The sequence below is a fragment of the Theileria annulata genome, chromosome 3 (genome assembly GCF_000003225.4).
Source record: "Theileria annulata chromosome 3, complete sequence, *** SEQUENCING IN PROGRESS ***".
NCBI classification, from domain to species: Eukaryota; Apicomplexa; class Aconoidasida; order Piroplasmida; family Theileriidae; genus Theileria; species Theileria annulata.
Window position 1 is genome coordinate 1,550,838 of NC_011100.1, and position 15,666 is coordinate 1,566,503.

The following is a 15,666-nucleotide window of genomic DNA, read 5'->3' on the forward strand; positions in this document are numbered from 1 at the left end:
AGTGTATTTAGATTATTTAACTTTTCTGACATTTGGTATCGGTTGATTTACAACTTTACTGTCATGTTTGCAGTAACTACATTGTGAATGGATATGGTTTCTATCCTTAAACTTTATCTCCCTGGTGGTTACAAAAGTTGAATTTTATTTTACTGAGTGTTTTGTGGGTAATTTACTCTTTAGATCTTATGGGATGTGTGACATTTGCTGGAAGTAATCTTGAGCTTCAAGATACAGTGCCTTTTTGGTCTTAGGACTCCAATTCAGCTCCTTCTCCATCACGCTAACCACCTTGTCCAGACTCTGAAGAGCTGCTTTTGCGTCTAGAAATGCCAGCCTTGTCCTCCTTGCCAGTACGTCTACTGGAGTACATGCGAGTTCATTTCTGATTCCATAAACCACCTCTCCGAGTAGGTACGGGTAGTTTTCATGGATCTTGCTTAACAAATTATTCTCCTTTGACAGCTTGCATACGTCCTCTGACTTGTATCCGTAACTTTCCACCAAGTGGTTTGCGGTGTCATGGTCGACTCCGTAGTCTTTCATAAGTTTGTAGGAGAGGAGATTAAATCTTGGTCTGATTTCATCAAAGTTAGAATTCCCGTCCTTGTCATGTGTACCTGTGAAATATCAATGAAATATTCAAATTTAAATAATTTTTATTAACTAAATATCTAAATTTACGAACCTAATAGTACTAAATTTCTTGTACGGCATTTATAGCTTTGTTTCAGGTCCTTGTAGAACTTGAGCAGCTCGTCAACGCAATCCTGTGCCATTAGGCGGCAGATAGTCCACTTTCCTCCGTACACATTAACCATGCCTGTTTTATCTACTTCAATGATATGGCCTCTTGACAACTTTCCAGTTTGATTTACCTCATCCACTCCCTTGATCAGAGGTCTCAAGCCTGACCAGAGTGACTTGATTTCAGATCTGTATAAAATTAAATTTATGCTTTAATTAAGGTCAACAGCTAGTTAGGGATTAATTTGAACAAAACACTTACTTTAATTGTTCATTTGGGCAATTCATGTAAATTGATGCATCCTTTGTTATGAACTCAACGTCTTCTTTTGTTGGTTTCGGGTTACAGGCCAAGTCGTCTTTATTATCTGTGGTTCCAATAATGGTTTCATTAAGCCATGGAAGTACGAAAAGGACTCTCCCATCTGTGGTTTTTGGAATTATCAGACCGTAAGGTGTAGGGCAATACTTCCTTGGAAGTGTTAAGTGCGTTCCTCTGCTATGTAAAATTGACAAATCGGATTCTGGATCATTCAACCTCTTGGTCTCTCCTGCAAATGGTCCGGTGCAGTTGACAACAACCTTGGTGTTTACTGTGAACTCTTCTCCTGATAGAACGTCTTCAACTACGGCTCCATTTACGGTATTTGTATCTGGGTCTCTGAGAATCTTCTTGACCTTAACGTAGTTGCAAACTGTTGAACCCTTCTGGCCTGGAACATAGTTGTTCACTGTGCTCGTGAGGGCCATCATCAAGTTGGTTCTGGAGTCGTTATGTTGTCCGTCGTAGTACACAACTGCTCCTAGGAGCCCGTTGGTTCTCAGGCCTGGGAAATTAAACAGGGCGTTGGACTTGTCACTATAAAATGAGCTTGGAATCTCTAAAAATTTCATTAGCTATTGTTAAATAACTTAACACTATATTATTTTAGCTTAAACACTTACTTGTTTCGTTGCAACAGAAGAATCTCGCCAGCATTTCGTACACCTTGATGTTAACCCAGAAATATGGCAGTTGCCAGTACTGATAAATTGGCATAACAATTGGAATGGGATAATTAGCGTAGGGAAGTGAGCCTATCAGGTGTGCTCTTTCTTCCAGTGCTTTCCAAACAAAACGGAGTTCTCTGAAATCCAACTTATAAATTGCGTTTTCTAGGTATCTGATTCCTCCGTGAAGTAGCTTTGTGCTCTTGGATGATGTACCTGAAGCAAAGTCGTTGGCTTCGACCAGCGCACAGTTTACGCCACGCGTCGCCAAATCCAGGGCAACTGAAGTTCCTACAAATTTATTATATTTATCTAGTTAATATGGAATCTTCTAGTTTATATATCCAACAAAAGCTCTGTACCTGTACATCCTCCTCCGATAACTAAAACATCAAACTTTTCAGTTTTTAACTTATTGAGCATTTCATTTCTTGTTTTTAATTTTTCTGGAACACTATATTTGGTGTTTTTAGGTATTGAGCACTTTTCATGTTCCCTTTTTACAAAGATGTAAGAACCGGCTACTGCGGCAGAACCAACTCCGAAAACTTTTGTAAATGTCTTGAATCCCATTTAATATCTACCTATAATTCAAGTTGGTATCAATTCCGAACAAAATATATAGTTTTGTTGTTTCTCTTTTAAATGACCTTACATTCAATTCCCCATACATAGGTTTTATTTAACTATTATTTAATGAATCGATGGAATTTTTTTCAATTTAAGCATTTATTTTATCAATATAATCCCATTCTGGCATTATTTTAATGTATTTTGCTCCTTTGATTATTTTTATAATCTACACATGTTTTCCTCACAGATATTCTGAAAATTTTATTTTAACTTTATTTTACTTCAATTATTTATTAAGTTATTCTCCACTGAGATGGATTCCATAGATTTTATGTTACATAAATATATAATCTTTAATGAAACAGATTATAAAATTAGATCACGAAAGTTAATTAAATAATTAATTGGGTTTAAAAAATCTAAAGAGTCACCTAGGACTCCATGTTTGTACTTCAGGCAACCAGCTAACTCTTTAAACACCAAATGTGCCACTTATTCTGTACCCAGAACGTCGATACTGTGGGCACTGCTCCTTGATGTACTGCTAATGCTTCCAAAAATTAAATCCTTGTCTTCAACTGTTGAAGAGGTTTTGTTAGATTGTTCTCCAAAAAACATTAAACCGAACTGTGCTTTGCCATACATACCGTCGCAATATGTTTCCAAAAAGTCTTCGTTGGTCATATAGCTGAAATCCTGGCTGCTGTCAATGATGCTGGAGTCGATATTATCTATGTTTCCGTCCATTGAGCATGGGTTACTCAGTCCTGAGGTTACATCAGGGTTCGTGTCTATCACTATTCCATATTGATTAATGTTATAGATTTGTTCTGTTTTAGTAACAACTTCTGAATCTATGGAGCTTTCCGAGTAGGGGGAACCATTAAGATGCAAGTAATTATTCTTTATCTCCTCCCTGCTGTTTACACTAGCGGGCGTTGCAATATCTCGGACAGAACTTAGCTTATCATTAGACTTTTGAAAGGTTTTATTTTGCGGGTGAATTGGGACACTTGGAGGATTGTTATTAACTTTTTTACCAATGTTATTTGCATTGTACATGCCATTGGGGTTCGCTTGTTGATTAAACGTGTTTGGAATGGTAGTGGATACAGGGGTAAGGGGTGAATTGAATAAGAGTGTTTCGTATGTGTTATAATGTTCCATATTTGAAGAAATTGGCTCGAATTTAGTTATATTGCCCATTTTTGGATCTTTAACATTATAACACTTGAAACTATTATTGTGTTGTAAGCTGTAAAGTGTATTCGGTATTGAGTTTTGTGAATTAAATTTTATGAGTTTATTGGTGGATAGACTATCGTTCTTGATACCTAGGCTTTTATTACACAAAGAAGGATCTAGTTTCAAACCCTTGTTAAAATTGTCTAGATATCCTTTATAAAAATTATTGTTATTGTACATGGTTCCATGTACTTGGGGGCTCTTGATTAGACCATTATTTATTTTAGGATTAATTGGGTACACATTCTTCTGGTTATTTTTTTGGTTCTTTGAGTTGTTATTTAGGAAATTGTTTTTATCAAAATTTGTTGGAAAACTGTCTTTTTTGAACAAGTTCATTGAAAGTTCTCGTATTGCAATTGGTACGTATGTATTTTTAGGCTTTCCTCTACGATCCATCAATCGATCTCTTTCTAGTCTTCTTTTTATTATTCTATCATATTGTCGCGGGTTAACATAGAGTACCAACTTTTTTGTGTGGTCTTTATCCTTCAAAGGATTAACGTTGTTAATCCCTTCCATTTTCTAATTTACACATAATAACAAAAACAACGGAAAATGTTCAGTTATTTTTTATTAGTTTATTTAGAGAAAACATTACATATGATCTGACGTTATAATTTTTTAGGGGTTACATGAGACTAATATTTACAGGCATCTTATTTCGATGCTCTTTGATATTTCAAGACATGCTAACAACTATATCTTGAATATCACGAGTATATAACTAAAATACTGCGTTATGGGAAAATACTGAAATTTACAGGGGAAAATGAGCAAAACACTTACACATAGACGATCAGATTGTGATTAAGACAAGTGTCAGAAAATCCTGGTTAGACAGCGTTGAAAGAGAAACAAATTACTTTACAATTTGTAACATACAATTATTTAAAAATTTTGCGAAGAAGGTAAAAATTATTGTCTAAAATCGGAGTTTGAATTTACTAATACTATTATTATTATTAAATCCCAAAAATTATTATGCTACACATATACAATTCTCCTTAGAGTTTAACAATCTTATTAAATTGATAAAAAATTAACACTAGAAGCATGACAACATTTTAATTTACAGAAATACAAAAAACAAACAAAAGGTCAAGGAATTAGGAATGTTAATAAATTACAATTATAACAACAATGGTTTCAGTAACTTTATTATACTAAATTACAATATCTGTTGTTCGAAAAAATTGAATCTTCCTTTAATTGAGCTCACAAACTTTTTACACATTAAATGTTTAATACCGTTGCACTACACATGCACTATGAGATAGAAAATAACCTGCCAGAATAGATCAGAAATTACAAAAACATTGTGGTGAATAATAAATGTCAAGAAGGTTCATATCTTTGAGTTGGATTGGTTATTTGTTGAGACTGCAAAATTTAGTAAATATGAAGTTAGCCTTTCGAAAGTATATCGGAAGAAATGTTTAAACAAACGTGTGGAATGTAAACTATAATTAACAACTATATGATATTATTAATGAAATATACAAAAATAAATAAAATAATTATAAATGATTAATTAAATAGATCTTTCAACACATGTCCAAGTGTTAGATTCAAAAATAAATAAAATAATCATAGTTGATTAATTAATTTTTAAAAATGATATATATATTTCCCTAATGTTTAGATTTTAATTTATTAAATATTACTATTATTATGTTGTAAATAGACTATATGAGTAGATGTGTATTTGTCTGAGTAGAAAATCTTGAAATATAAAATACTAAAGGAAAGTTTAAAGACTCTAAGTTAGGAATTTAAATTTATTTATATATATATTGTTTTTTCTTTGTGATTCCGTGGGGTGGCCATAGTATGTAACTTTCACAATGTTTCTTATCACTTGAAACGTTTTTAAAATAATTAAAATGATCTATACATTAATTTCATAAATATTACTTTATACTAAATCGCTATAACTCAATCATCTTTAGTATTTAATTATTCTGAGAACAACTACCGTATGTAACATCAATATGGGAACTAGAAAACACATATCAGTGAATTTACGTGACTTACAAAGAGTTATGAATGAAGAAGAAGACGATCCGCCCAATTTCGGCTCCGAAAAACCTAACAAGTTTGGCGCAGCCAAAACGTTTGAATACAAACTCTCAAATAATCGTTGGGAAAATGAAGATAACGATGATGACTTCGAATTACCGGGAATGGAAAGAAAATCAGCATCTGAAGTAGATTTCACAAATATTAGACAAATTGCTAAACCAAATGTAGAAGCAAAACCAACAACTTCGTATACACCTCCAAACGAGAGTGTAACAGTTGATGATAACTGGAGGTCCAAAGAATTGCCAAAGGTTAATGAATCGCCAGATTGTTGGAGAAGTTTAGGACCCACAGAAAGTACAAAAACCATTTCCGATGATTTTAGAAACATGTTCAATCGGGGAAAACCTAACAAAGATTATGAATTTACCAGAGAGAAAAGTGAGGAGCAGAAAAAACTATATGTGCCAAAATTTAAGAGTAAGAAATTACTAATTAAAATAATTTTCAGGGGATATAAGCCCATTGAAAAATGATAGATTCAGTTGTTTTGATGAACCTAGAGGTAGGAACTACATTAAATATAATCCATAAATGTTATTGACTTAAATGTATATAGATCATCAATCTCCAATAAGAGGATCCAGTTATAGGGATTATGACGGGTTTTCGAAGTTTGATTATGATCGCAGAAATGCCAGAACCCCCCCTAAGGCGGACAGACCAAGAGACGATTGGGATTTTCCTGAGAAAACCAGGAATGATAGGACAAATGATGATGATAGGAATAGAAAATCAACTTTTGTAACAGAAAGTCCACCATCCGAAGATAAAACTGGCAATGAAGGGCAGAAAAAAGGTTTATTTGTTCCATCATATAGAAGAAGCACCAAGAAAGAGGAAACGGTGGAAGATATTTTCATGAAGGCAGCTGGCATTACACCGGAAACAGAAAAACCGAAAAAGGAAGTATCTGAAACAGAAAAGGCTAAGAAAGAGATACAAGATAACCAGATTTTACAATCCAAGAGGAATGAAGTAGCTAAACATAACAATCTGTTCAAATGTAGTCCTGAAACAGTAACACTAATAGAGGAGTATGTTTTGTCACTTTTAGATTCAGAGGAAAATGAAGAATTCCCTGAATACTGTGAAAGTGAATCTTTGGTCCCTTCGTTGGTAACATGTGTGATAGTTGCCAAAAACTGCGAAAACTGCAAAACTCTGGAGGATGTTCGTCATAAATTTGAGAGAGTAAAGAAGTGGCTTTTGTATACAACACAAGATCAGGATACAAAAAGATTGTTAACTGAGCTTGTGAAATCAACACATCGTGAGACTCATACTTATATATTTATTTGTGTTTAAAATATACTTAATAACAATGTAAATAGATTGGGGGTACCCTTCACTATCGGAATCAGTATATTTGGTGGAAGGAGTGTTTGATTCTTTGTACTTGTTGGGAATTGTAACTAGAGATGAATTTTTGCAATGGTTTGAAAATGATGTTGACGAGATTCCTGATCGTGTAACACTATTAATACAGGTATTATTTTAAATATTCATACCCCCTGAGTTTAATTATCATTGTTACTTCCAATGATTAAACCCAGGGAATAATAACACGCCTTTTATGGTTAATATTGAGCAAATTCCAGTATTAATAAAGGCAGGCGTTACACCCTAATCAATTACTCCCAATAACCAATTTTTAGCTTATGAATTGGAAAAGGTGGCTTGCTGGAGAGGGTTTGGATCAGGTACCTGTAGAAGAATCGGAATCTGGGTCCGAATCCGAAGATGATTCTGACATTGAGGCAAATGTACCCAAACCAATCAGGCTAACAAAAGGGGTTAAATTTAAGTGACGCACAAATCAATTTGTAATATATTTTTAATTTCTTATATCAATACCTTAATTATATATAATTTTATGGAATGTTCAGATTGTCTAATAGTTTATGATTGTATAGTATTATTGGATACAAATCCAAACTTAGTATACAAAATAACATATAATTTTAATGAAACATTAGAATCTATGATTGTTATTTGGATTCCAACATTTAACAGTATTATTATGGAATTTATAACAATATAGGTGTGTGCGAATGTGTGCTATATGGATAAACCCAAACCTCTCAAAAATACAAATCAAATCAAATAATAGTGTAAATATTAAACTAATAAAAATTATATAAATCGGATTAAATAAAATTTTGACAGAAATGAAAGTTGGAAGTAATTTAAGGAAGACTAGACAGGAAAAACTAGGGGTTGATACGAGTTACCTGGAACAAGCTTCTGAACTCCGTGAAAAATTAAAAAATCAACGAAGTAAAAGCTTAGGGGATGGTGAAAGTTTGGGATCTATGGGTCCATCGAATCTTCAGGTGGGTAGCACGGGAATTTCTCCAGCGCTTTCGCACGGCCTTGCAAGCGCCGGCCTTGGTGCTTTGATGGGTGTGGTAGGAGGAATGGGCGGAATGAGTGGAATGGGACCAATGCCCGGAACGCTTGGAATGGGAATGGGAATGGGAGGAATGCCAGGAATGACAGGAATACCCGCTTTGCCTCCGATGGCTGGTATGAGGGGAATGGCACCAATGGGAGGAATGGGACGTCCCATGATGAGATGAATCATGGTTTGAATAATAATTTATAAGATGTAAAATATACAAGTAAGAAAACGATAGTTTTAAAATATTGGATTAGGAAGAGTTTAAAAATGTGTAATGTTGTATATAATTCATGTTAATCAAAAGATCCCAATAAGTGAAAGGATTGTTAAAAAATAATTACAGAATAATATTTGTTAATCTAATCAACTATGTTTAACCCAACTCCAATAATAATATACCGCATATAATATAATCTTCTTTAATTCCATTTTATTCAACCTTCCTTGATTTTATATTTTAAATATTAATGGGAGTTTTTTACGGGTTTGGAGGGTTCTTTTTTGGTTTTCTTTTACCAGTAGGAGCTGGCCTTTATTCCTGTTCCGACAAAGACTCACAACTCGCTGACTATTTCCTAAGAGTATTGTTTTTTTGGGTAGTTTCAAATCAAGTTGTAGCTCCAGTTCTAAATGTAGTCTTTGGGAAGACTTCTCCAACATTTCTGTCAATGGTTTATACTCTCTACCCGGTTTTACTTCTTGTTCCAAAATTCAATCTATTGAAAACACTTGACAACAAAGCATATGCATTGTTGAATTCCGATTCTCTCACTTTGGTTAAATCAAAACTAGATGATGTTTGTTTGGCTTCTAGAAGGGCTCTTTCATCATTATTCGCAAAGCTTCAGGAATATTCTAAATTTTAATGTTTTAATAAAATATATTTTTAATTTCTTATATCAATACTTAAATTACACATAATTTTATGGAATATCAGTTTGTCTAATAGTTTATGATTGTATAGTATTATTGGATACAAATCCATACTTAGTATCCAAAATAACATATAATTTTAATGAAACACTAGAATCTATGATTGTTATTTGGATTCCAACATTTAACAGCATTATTATGGAATTTATAACAATATAGGTGTGTGCGAATGTGTGCTATATGGATAAACTCAGACCTCTCAAAAATACAAATCAAATCAAATAATAGTGTAAATATTAAACTAATAAAAATTATATAAATCGGATTAAATAATATTTGACAGAAATGAAAGTCACAACAACTACGTCTAACGTTCTGAAGAGCGAATCCCCCAGACAAGAACAAAAATCGGATCCTGGGAGCTTAGTAAAAACATATGATATAGATGAATATATGAGGAGTTTGTCTTTTCTTGATGAAGGAAGTAATGATTGGGTTGATGAAGGAGGAGTCTCCAATCTGCAATTAGACCCTGAATTTAAAGATATGCTCAAAGAAAAGTTCTGGAGAACTTGGTATCATCTCAAACACGTTCAAGCAGGTCCATTCGCTGTATACAACAACCCAACTCCAATAGATGTTAACGGGTTATTCCCAGCCCAAGCGGGTGATGCTGTGGTCCAACAAAATGTCCAACCTCAAGCGGGGGTTATTTCACCTGGAGCCATGGGAACTGAAGGAGCATTGATAGCAGCGGGAGCTATGGCACCAGGTAGTTATTTACCCAATCAGGTCCAAATGGTCCCAGGTGCAGGACCTGTAACAGTAACTCCTCAAGTAGCTCCTGCACCAGTAGGAGACAAAACCAACCATGTTGACGAATTGAACAACTCGTTGAATACTAAAGCTATACCAACTGACTTATCAGTTGGTACATCCCCAAGTTCTGATCCTAATACTCCACCACTGGCAAATGTTCCAGTTGTAAATGTAATAGGAGGAAAGACTATAAGTGCGCCTGGAGTGATTCCAAGTGAAGTAATGGAAAGACACCCTTTATTCGACAGTGTAAATCTTGCTCCAAACGACTACTTCAGGATCAATGTCGAAAACGTTGGAAGAAGTATAATTGTCATTTCAATTGTTTTGTTTCTAATCTTGATACTTGTATATAGAATTAAAACGAAAAAAAAGACGAAAAAGAAGAGATGAAAAGTATAGGTTAATAAACTTTAATATATATAAAGTAATGTAACCCTTATTATATGTTTAATTATTAATGAAGTGGTACAGCTAAATTGTTAAATTTTAGGCAATAAAAAAATTTAATGATGCCAATACTCTGGTGTATATAGTTTCTAAATCCACCACATTTAACTACTTGACTGCAATATCTCAAAAAAACTAACATGTTTTTAGAATTTTAATGTTTTTTAAAAAAATCCAAAAGTCTATTAATCTACGTAGATTTTTTAGCGTAAACATCCCTCTTAAAAAATTACAGGTAACGACATCCAGATCCTCTGGCCCTGGAGGCCAAAGTGTAAATAAGGTAATCCTTCAAAACTTTTTATCTAAAATTCAAAATTTCTTAATTATTTTTTCTTAATTTATTTAGTCTGAAACTAAAGTTCAAATTCGGTTCAATGTGCAATCCGCTGACTGGCTAACCGAAGATTTGAAGGATAAGTTCCTGTAAGTTTCGATGTGTGATTTATAATTTATCTTGAACTTTTATTTTATTATTTTAAATAACAATAACAATTTTAGAATCGTTAATAAGGCCAAGATAACCCAGAAGGGAGACTTTATTGTTGAATGTGATGGTTCCTTTAATGGATTCTTATTAAACTTTTAGACTTTTCTAACCAACATGAAAATAAAAAGGCTTGTATTAGGTTGATACGTGAAGCTTTAAGCCTTGCTGAGGTTTCTTTTTGTTTTAATATCCATTTTAGAAATACACTCCAGTTAAGCATTTAACATTTCTTGAGCAAATAGAGGAAACCAAGACTCCCCAGGAAGTATAAGTTATTTTCGACATGTTATTTTAGATTTTGAAGTATAAGATGGCCAGACGTGAGTCTCGAAGGAAAACAAAACAACTCGGTCATAAGAAGCTGGATGATTTCTAAAACCAAGGATAGGATGATAACCAGAACCTTAATATTTTGTATAATAAAAATATAATAGAAGAATAGAATGCAGTTTACTACATTAGGTAAAAGAAGTTTATTTAAAATGAAGGATTTTACACACCGGGAGAACGTTGTCTGGGTTCACATTTGATTATGTCATCCACTCTTACAATTGATTCAGCAGCTTCTGTTGCAAGACAAATCTGCGAGAGCTTGGATTTGTAACTTTCAAAAACACCCAAATCCATCATGTCACCTACTCCTCCTTTGTCAATATCGATACCGGCAGTAACATTTCCCTTAGAATGCTCAGCTCTGAGGTTGCAGACTACATCAGCGCTGTCGAAGCCGCCGTTGCTTAGTATATATCCGGGGAGTGTTCTGAGTGCATGGGCAAAGGCCTCAACAGCCAGACTTTCCTTTCCAGCAATTGTTTTTGCGTACTCTTCTACGTAGTGTGCCATTTCTAGTTCGGCACAACCTCCTCCGCAGACAATCCTACCATCATTTAGAGTCTCGCTCAGAACTGCAAGAGCGTCGTGGAGCGACCTCTCAGCCTCGTCGAGTACGTGAGTCGAAGCTCCCCTCAAAATTATGGTACAGGCCCCTCCTCTTGCGCACCCAGAAAACCTAATGAGCTTGTCCTCTCCGATAATGACCTCCTCAATAAGGTCACACCTGCCGAGTTTAACCTTTTCTGGAGTATCGAAGGTTGAAACTATTTCAGCATCTAAACAGGCTGCAAGTCTCTCCATTCCATCAAAGTCTGAGTGCTCTATGGCCATAACTCCAGCCTCCTTAAAAAGCTGGTCTGGGTAGTTGTAAATCAATTGCCTGTTAATAAAGACATTGCATTTATGTGCGAGTATTTTATTGACCTTTTTCTTCATCTTGTCGCGCTCACTTTGTTCAAGGGCGCTTACTGCCTCAAATGAGTCTACATTGACTTTGACTCCGTAAATCTTGACCTTGTCTGTATCCATTGGTGTGTTTGCAACTAGAATTCTGCAATCAGTCATTCTCTTTGGTTGTCCAACTCCAATTCTCTTTTCAAGTACGAATCCGTCCTCCAGGTATGAATCCTTCAAGGTTCCGCCAGGCTTCTTAATTATCTGAATTAGAGACAAATTCAGGTGGGAAGAGGCGTCCTGACTATCCTTGTCCAGATTCTTGTGCATCCTAAGAAGTGCGTTCACAGCCAACTTTGCAAAGTGGTCCTTTTCAACCCGAAGTAGTTTTGATGATAGGGTAGTTCTTGCAATGTTGAGCAGATCCTCCTCAAACTTTTCCGGATCCAGTATTCTCGAAAACTTTATCTGATCCAGTCTATCTCTCGCAACTTTCAGTGCCTTTCTAAAACCCAAACAAATTGTTTGTGGGTGGATTTTTTGATCTATGAGCTTTTCAGCTGCCCTAAGGAGTTCGGAGGCTAAAACGACCACTCCTGTGGTACCATCTCCACACTGGGCATCTTGTTGCATTGACACATCCACTAAAACTCTGGCTGCTGGGTTGTTTAACCAAACTGACTTCAAAATCGTTGCTCCATCGTTAGTTACTACATTCATACCACCGCCTGGACCTTCAAGATTCATTGGCTGCAGGAGCTTGTCCATACCTTTAGGTCCCAAAGTAGATTTTAACAGGTCTCCTACGGCAATAGATCCGATAAAATACTGCATTCTGGCAGTCTCGCCGCGATCCTCCTGGGCGCCTCCCTTAAGAATCTCGGGGGTTATCTCCGCGTAATCATTAGCCAGGGCCATTTTTAATTAATGAAAAATCAAATTGAGAGGATTCAGTTTATTTGAAACTGGAAAATAAATTATTTGTTATTTTAATATTAAATAAGATAGGAAACTATTATTTTGACGGGAAATCTAGAAAAAATACGCTAAACTAAAACTTCAATTATATTACATATTGAATTTATTTTATTTATTCTTTAGGTGTGAAAATACAAATATATATGAACATTAGCAGGCTACTTAATAGTAGAATCTGTACATTACCCCAGTTAGAGACGTAAACAAGGACTATATAAAAAGAACATTGGTCAAATTTAAATCACTATACATAACATTTATTCAAAATTAACATTGAATTCCTAATTAAAATTTGGAATATTTCAGATTCAGTATGACATAGTACCTGTTTATTTATTCATTAATAATAAATTAAATTTACACATAAAGGATATTTATATGGTTTTGTCAATATAAACCAATTCTTGATTGTATTAAATTTATGTCATGACATTTAGAGGGAGTATCTTGGATTAACTAATAGGGTTATATACGAATAAATTAATTTACGTGGAATTAAATAGGATTCTAAATAGATATTTAATATTAATAGATATTAAGAACAAAATTAGTGTTTTGGTAGTAAAATGACAGTATTGTGTTGAAGATTAATGGTATAACGGAGAAATGAGCTGAAAATAAATTGAAGTATAAACCAGTGAAAAGAACAATAAAAAAATATTTTATTAAAATTAAATAATATTTATAATTAAAAAATAGGAAATGTTTACGCGAAAGTTAATTTTAAATGTTGTGTTAATGATGATGTCGTACCAGTAACAATTAATAATATTAGTGTTGTTGTTTTTGTTTTTATTTTTGGTAAAATCGCAATCAATTACATTAACACATATATTAATGTTTATTAAAGTTAATTTTTTGGAATTTTGATTTGTTATATCATATATGTTTACACTTTTAATATAAAGCTAATGTGTTTGGAGAAACCATGAACTAAAGTCTGAAATTCTTTCAATGGCCGATATAGATTATTCGAATGTACAAAGAAACGATGGTGTTTTTAACAACAAGGATGAACACCAGAGTTTGTTAAACACACCAAAAAATATCTCTTCCCTTCTATCGGACGAAAGATTGAATTGCAAATGTGGAGCAAAAAGACATATGATTAAAATAAAAAGAGAATTAGATCGCAGAGCTAATATTTTGGACCGTGAAAAGCAAAACCTTCGAAACAGACATGAAGAACTTGAATTCAAACAGAACAAATTGGCAGAAGCATTGAATCAACACTCCTTTCAACAAGAACAACTTGATTATTATAGAGCATACCTACAAGATAGACAAAATAGGATTTCTACACTGTACCATAAACTTGAGCTGGCACAAGATGACCTTACAAAAAAAATCCAGGAATTCCAGTCCCTAGAAATTGATTGTAAAAAGAAAAGAGCAGAATATGAAGCTGGTTTAGAACAGCTAAAACGGAGAGAGATGATGGTTTCCGAAACCACTGGAGCTTTATCCTCTAAAAAGGAAGAACTTGAAAAATTAGAAAATACGGTTTTAAGACTAACTGAAAATATAAAATCTCAACAAGAACAACTTAGTTTAACAAAAGAAAGGATTCAGTCCGAACTACGTCAACACAATCAGCGCATTTCCGAAGAGAATGAGCAAATCGAGTCTATTAAGAAAAGGTTGTCTGAAAGGGAGAATGACCTAAGAAGGGAGAAGGAGAATCTTGAGGAAACTCTAAGGTCAAAGTCTTTTGAAATGGAACAGAGGATAAAAGAAGCCACAGATGTTGTAGAATACACTACAAAGCTTGCTGATCAAATGAAATTAAAGGATGAGGATTTGAAAAAACAAAAGGAATTAATTTCCATTGAGTGGTCCAAAATTAATGATGAGAAACAAAACTTAAATATTGAGAGAAACAGATTAAACTCCTTAGAGAGAGATCTATTAAACAAGTCTAGACAATTAGATTTATCACATTCCCAAGCCGATTTAAATATTAATTACCCTAATATCCTTAGTGATTCAGCACTAAGAAACATTTCAGACGACTCTGAAAAGAAGCCTGATAATTTGAAACATTCACTTTTTGATTTGAAAAGTAAAGATGACGATTATAATGAATTATCTTCTCGATTGAGAAACAAAGAGCTTGGGATAAAAGCAAGAGAGCTGGAGCTAGACAAATTAGAATCCACATTAAATAAACGGAAACTTGATTTGGACTCGAGGGAGCATAAATTGGATAATCTTAAAAACGAAATCACCAAACTCAACAGGGACCTTGAAAATAAAAGGGACAGGTACAAACAATTAGAAACACAATTAAATGATTACAAGGATAGAATGGCCTTGCTTTCCATTGAAAGGAATAGTCTAGATGGTCAAATTGAGCAGTTTAAAGCTAAGAAGAATGCGAATCGCCAACAACTAAATACTATAAATCAGAGGTTATCTCTCAAACGGAAGAAAATGGAGGAAAGCGTTAATCAACTTGATAGTAAATTTAACCATTCTGACTTGTTGAACAAGTTAAATTCTGTTAGTAGTAACAAACGGTATAAGCCATTTTTAATCGCAGACGAACGGGCCCTGAATTAGTCCCTAATTTTAACCTAATAAATTCATAAAATTGTTTTGTTTTAAAGATTGTAATAACATTTTAAAATGACAAAAGTCATTAACTATAATATACGTAAATCCTTATACATAAACATAAAATATTATACACATTCTGGAATAATACTTTGGTATAAATTTATATAAGATTCTAATAATCTAAATCCATGTTAAACTAAATAATTGTTATTGAGTCTTAAATATT

At 33.8% G+C, this 15,666-nt stretch overlaps 9 protein-coding genes across 9 annotated transcripts, besides 7 other annotated features; 6 read left to right on the plus strand and 3 right to left on the minus strand.

Moving 5' to 3' along the window:
- Positions 1–186: 186 nt before the first annotated feature.
- Positions 187–2,310, minus strand: TA17925 (fad-dependent glycerol-3-phosphate dehydrogenase, putative; the record flags this gene model as incomplete). The annotated part of the gene is made up of 5 exons (XM_950322.1): positions 187–620; positions 689–936; positions 1,010–1,628; positions 1,693–2,028; positions 2,100–2,310. 5 exons carry the CDS (start codon positions 2,308–2,310, stop codon positions 187–189), a joined length of 1,848 nt encoding a protein of 615 aa, XP_955415.1.
- Positions 2,311–2,802: 492 nt separating this feature from the next.
- On the minus strand, positions 2,803–4,077 carry TA17930 (uncharacterized protein; the record flags this gene model as incomplete). Its single annotated transcript, XM_950323.1, has 1 exon — positions 2,803–4,077. One exon carries the CDS (start codon positions 4,075–4,077, stop codon positions 2,803–2,805), a length of 1,275 nt encoding a protein of 424 aa, XP_955416.1.
- A 1,472-nt stretch (positions 4,078–5,549) lies between these two features.
- TA17935 (uncharacterized protein) lies at positions 5,550–7,451 on the plus strand (the record flags this gene model as incomplete). Its single annotated transcript, XM_950324.1, has 5 exons — positions 5,550–6,060; positions 6,092–6,145; positions 6,200–6,940; positions 6,975–7,129; positions 7,299–7,451. 5 exons carry the CDS (start codon positions 5,550–5,552, stop codon positions 7,449–7,451), a joined length of 1,614 nt encoding a protein of 537 aa, XP_955417.1.
- A 65-nt stretch (positions 7,452–7,516) lies between these two features.
- On the plus strand, positions 7,517–8,222 carry TA17950 (uncharacterized protein; the record flags this gene model as incomplete). Its single annotated transcript, XM_950325.1, has 2 exons — positions 7,517–7,655; positions 7,810–8,222. 2 exons carry the CDS (start codon positions 7,517–7,519, stop codon positions 8,220–8,222), a joined length of 552 nt encoding a protein of 183 aa, XP_955418.1.
- Positions 8,004–8,072: a sequence feature (2 probable transmembrane helices predicted for TA17950 by TMHMM2.0 at aa 112-134 and 144-166).
- Positions 8,100–8,168: a sequence feature (2 probable transmembrane helices predicted for TA17950 by TMHMM2.0 at aa 112-134 and 144-166).
- A 289-nt stretch (positions 8,223–8,511) lies between the features above and the next one.
- Positions 8,512–8,574: a sequence feature (Signal peptide predicted for TA17955 by SignalP 2.0 HMM (Signal peptide probability 0.940, signal anchor probability 0.025) with cleavage site probability 0.555 between residues 21 and 22).
- TA17955 (uncharacterized protein) lies at positions 8,512–8,910 on the plus strand (the record flags this gene model as incomplete). The annotated part of the gene is made up of 1 exon (XM_950326.1): positions 8,512–8,910. One exon carries the CDS (start codon positions 8,512–8,514, stop codon positions 8,908–8,910), a length of 399 nt encoding a protein of 132 aa, XP_955419.1.
- Positions 8,521–8,589: a sequence feature (3 probable transmembrane helices predicted for TA17955 by TMHMM2.0 at aa 4-26, 39-58 and 63-85).
- Positions 8,626–8,685: a sequence feature (3 probable transmembrane helices predicted for TA17955 by TMHMM2.0 at aa 4-26, 39-58 and 63-85).
- Positions 8,698–8,766: a sequence feature (3 probable transmembrane helices predicted for TA17955 by TMHMM2.0 at aa 4-26, 39-58 and 63-85).
- A 352-nt stretch (positions 8,911–9,262) lies between the features above and the next one.
- Positions 9,263–10,129, plus strand: TA17960 (uncharacterized protein; the record flags this gene model as incomplete). Its single annotated transcript, XM_950327.1, has 1 exon — positions 9,263–10,129. The coding sequence occupies one exon, from the start codon at positions 9,263–9,265 to the stop codon at positions 10,127–10,129; it is 867 nt and encodes a 288-aa protein (XP_955420.1).
- Positions 10,028–10,096: a sequence feature (1 probable transmembrane helix predicted for TA17960 by TMHMM2.0 at aa 256-278).
- Positions 10,130–10,343: 214 nt separating the features above from the next.
- Positions 10,344–10,775, plus strand: TA17965 (uncharacterized protein; the record flags this gene model as incomplete). The annotated part of the gene is made up of 3 exons (XM_950328.1): positions 10,344–10,469; positions 10,536–10,612; positions 10,688–10,775. The coding sequence occupies 3 exons, from the start codon at positions 10,344–10,346 to the stop codon at positions 10,773–10,775; spliced, it is 291 nt and encodes a 96-aa protein (XP_955421.1).
- A 393-nt stretch (positions 10,776–11,168) lies between these two features.
- On the minus strand, positions 11,169–12,821 carry TA17970 (t-complex protein beta subunit, putative; the record flags this gene model as incomplete). Its single annotated transcript, XM_950329.1, has 1 exon — positions 11,169–12,821. One exon carries the CDS (start codon positions 12,819–12,821, stop codon positions 11,169–11,171), a length of 1,653 nt encoding a protein of 550 aa, XP_955422.1.
- A 1,014-nt stretch (positions 12,822–13,835) lies between these two features.
- On the plus strand, positions 13,836–15,443 carry TA17975 (uncharacterized protein; the record flags this gene model as incomplete). Its single annotated transcript, XM_950330.1, has 1 exon — positions 13,836–15,443. The coding sequence occupies one exon, from the start codon at positions 13,836–13,838 to the stop codon at positions 15,441–15,443; it is 1,608 nt and encodes a 535-aa protein (XP_955423.1).
- Between the last annotated feature and the right edge of the window lie 223 nt (positions 15,444–15,666).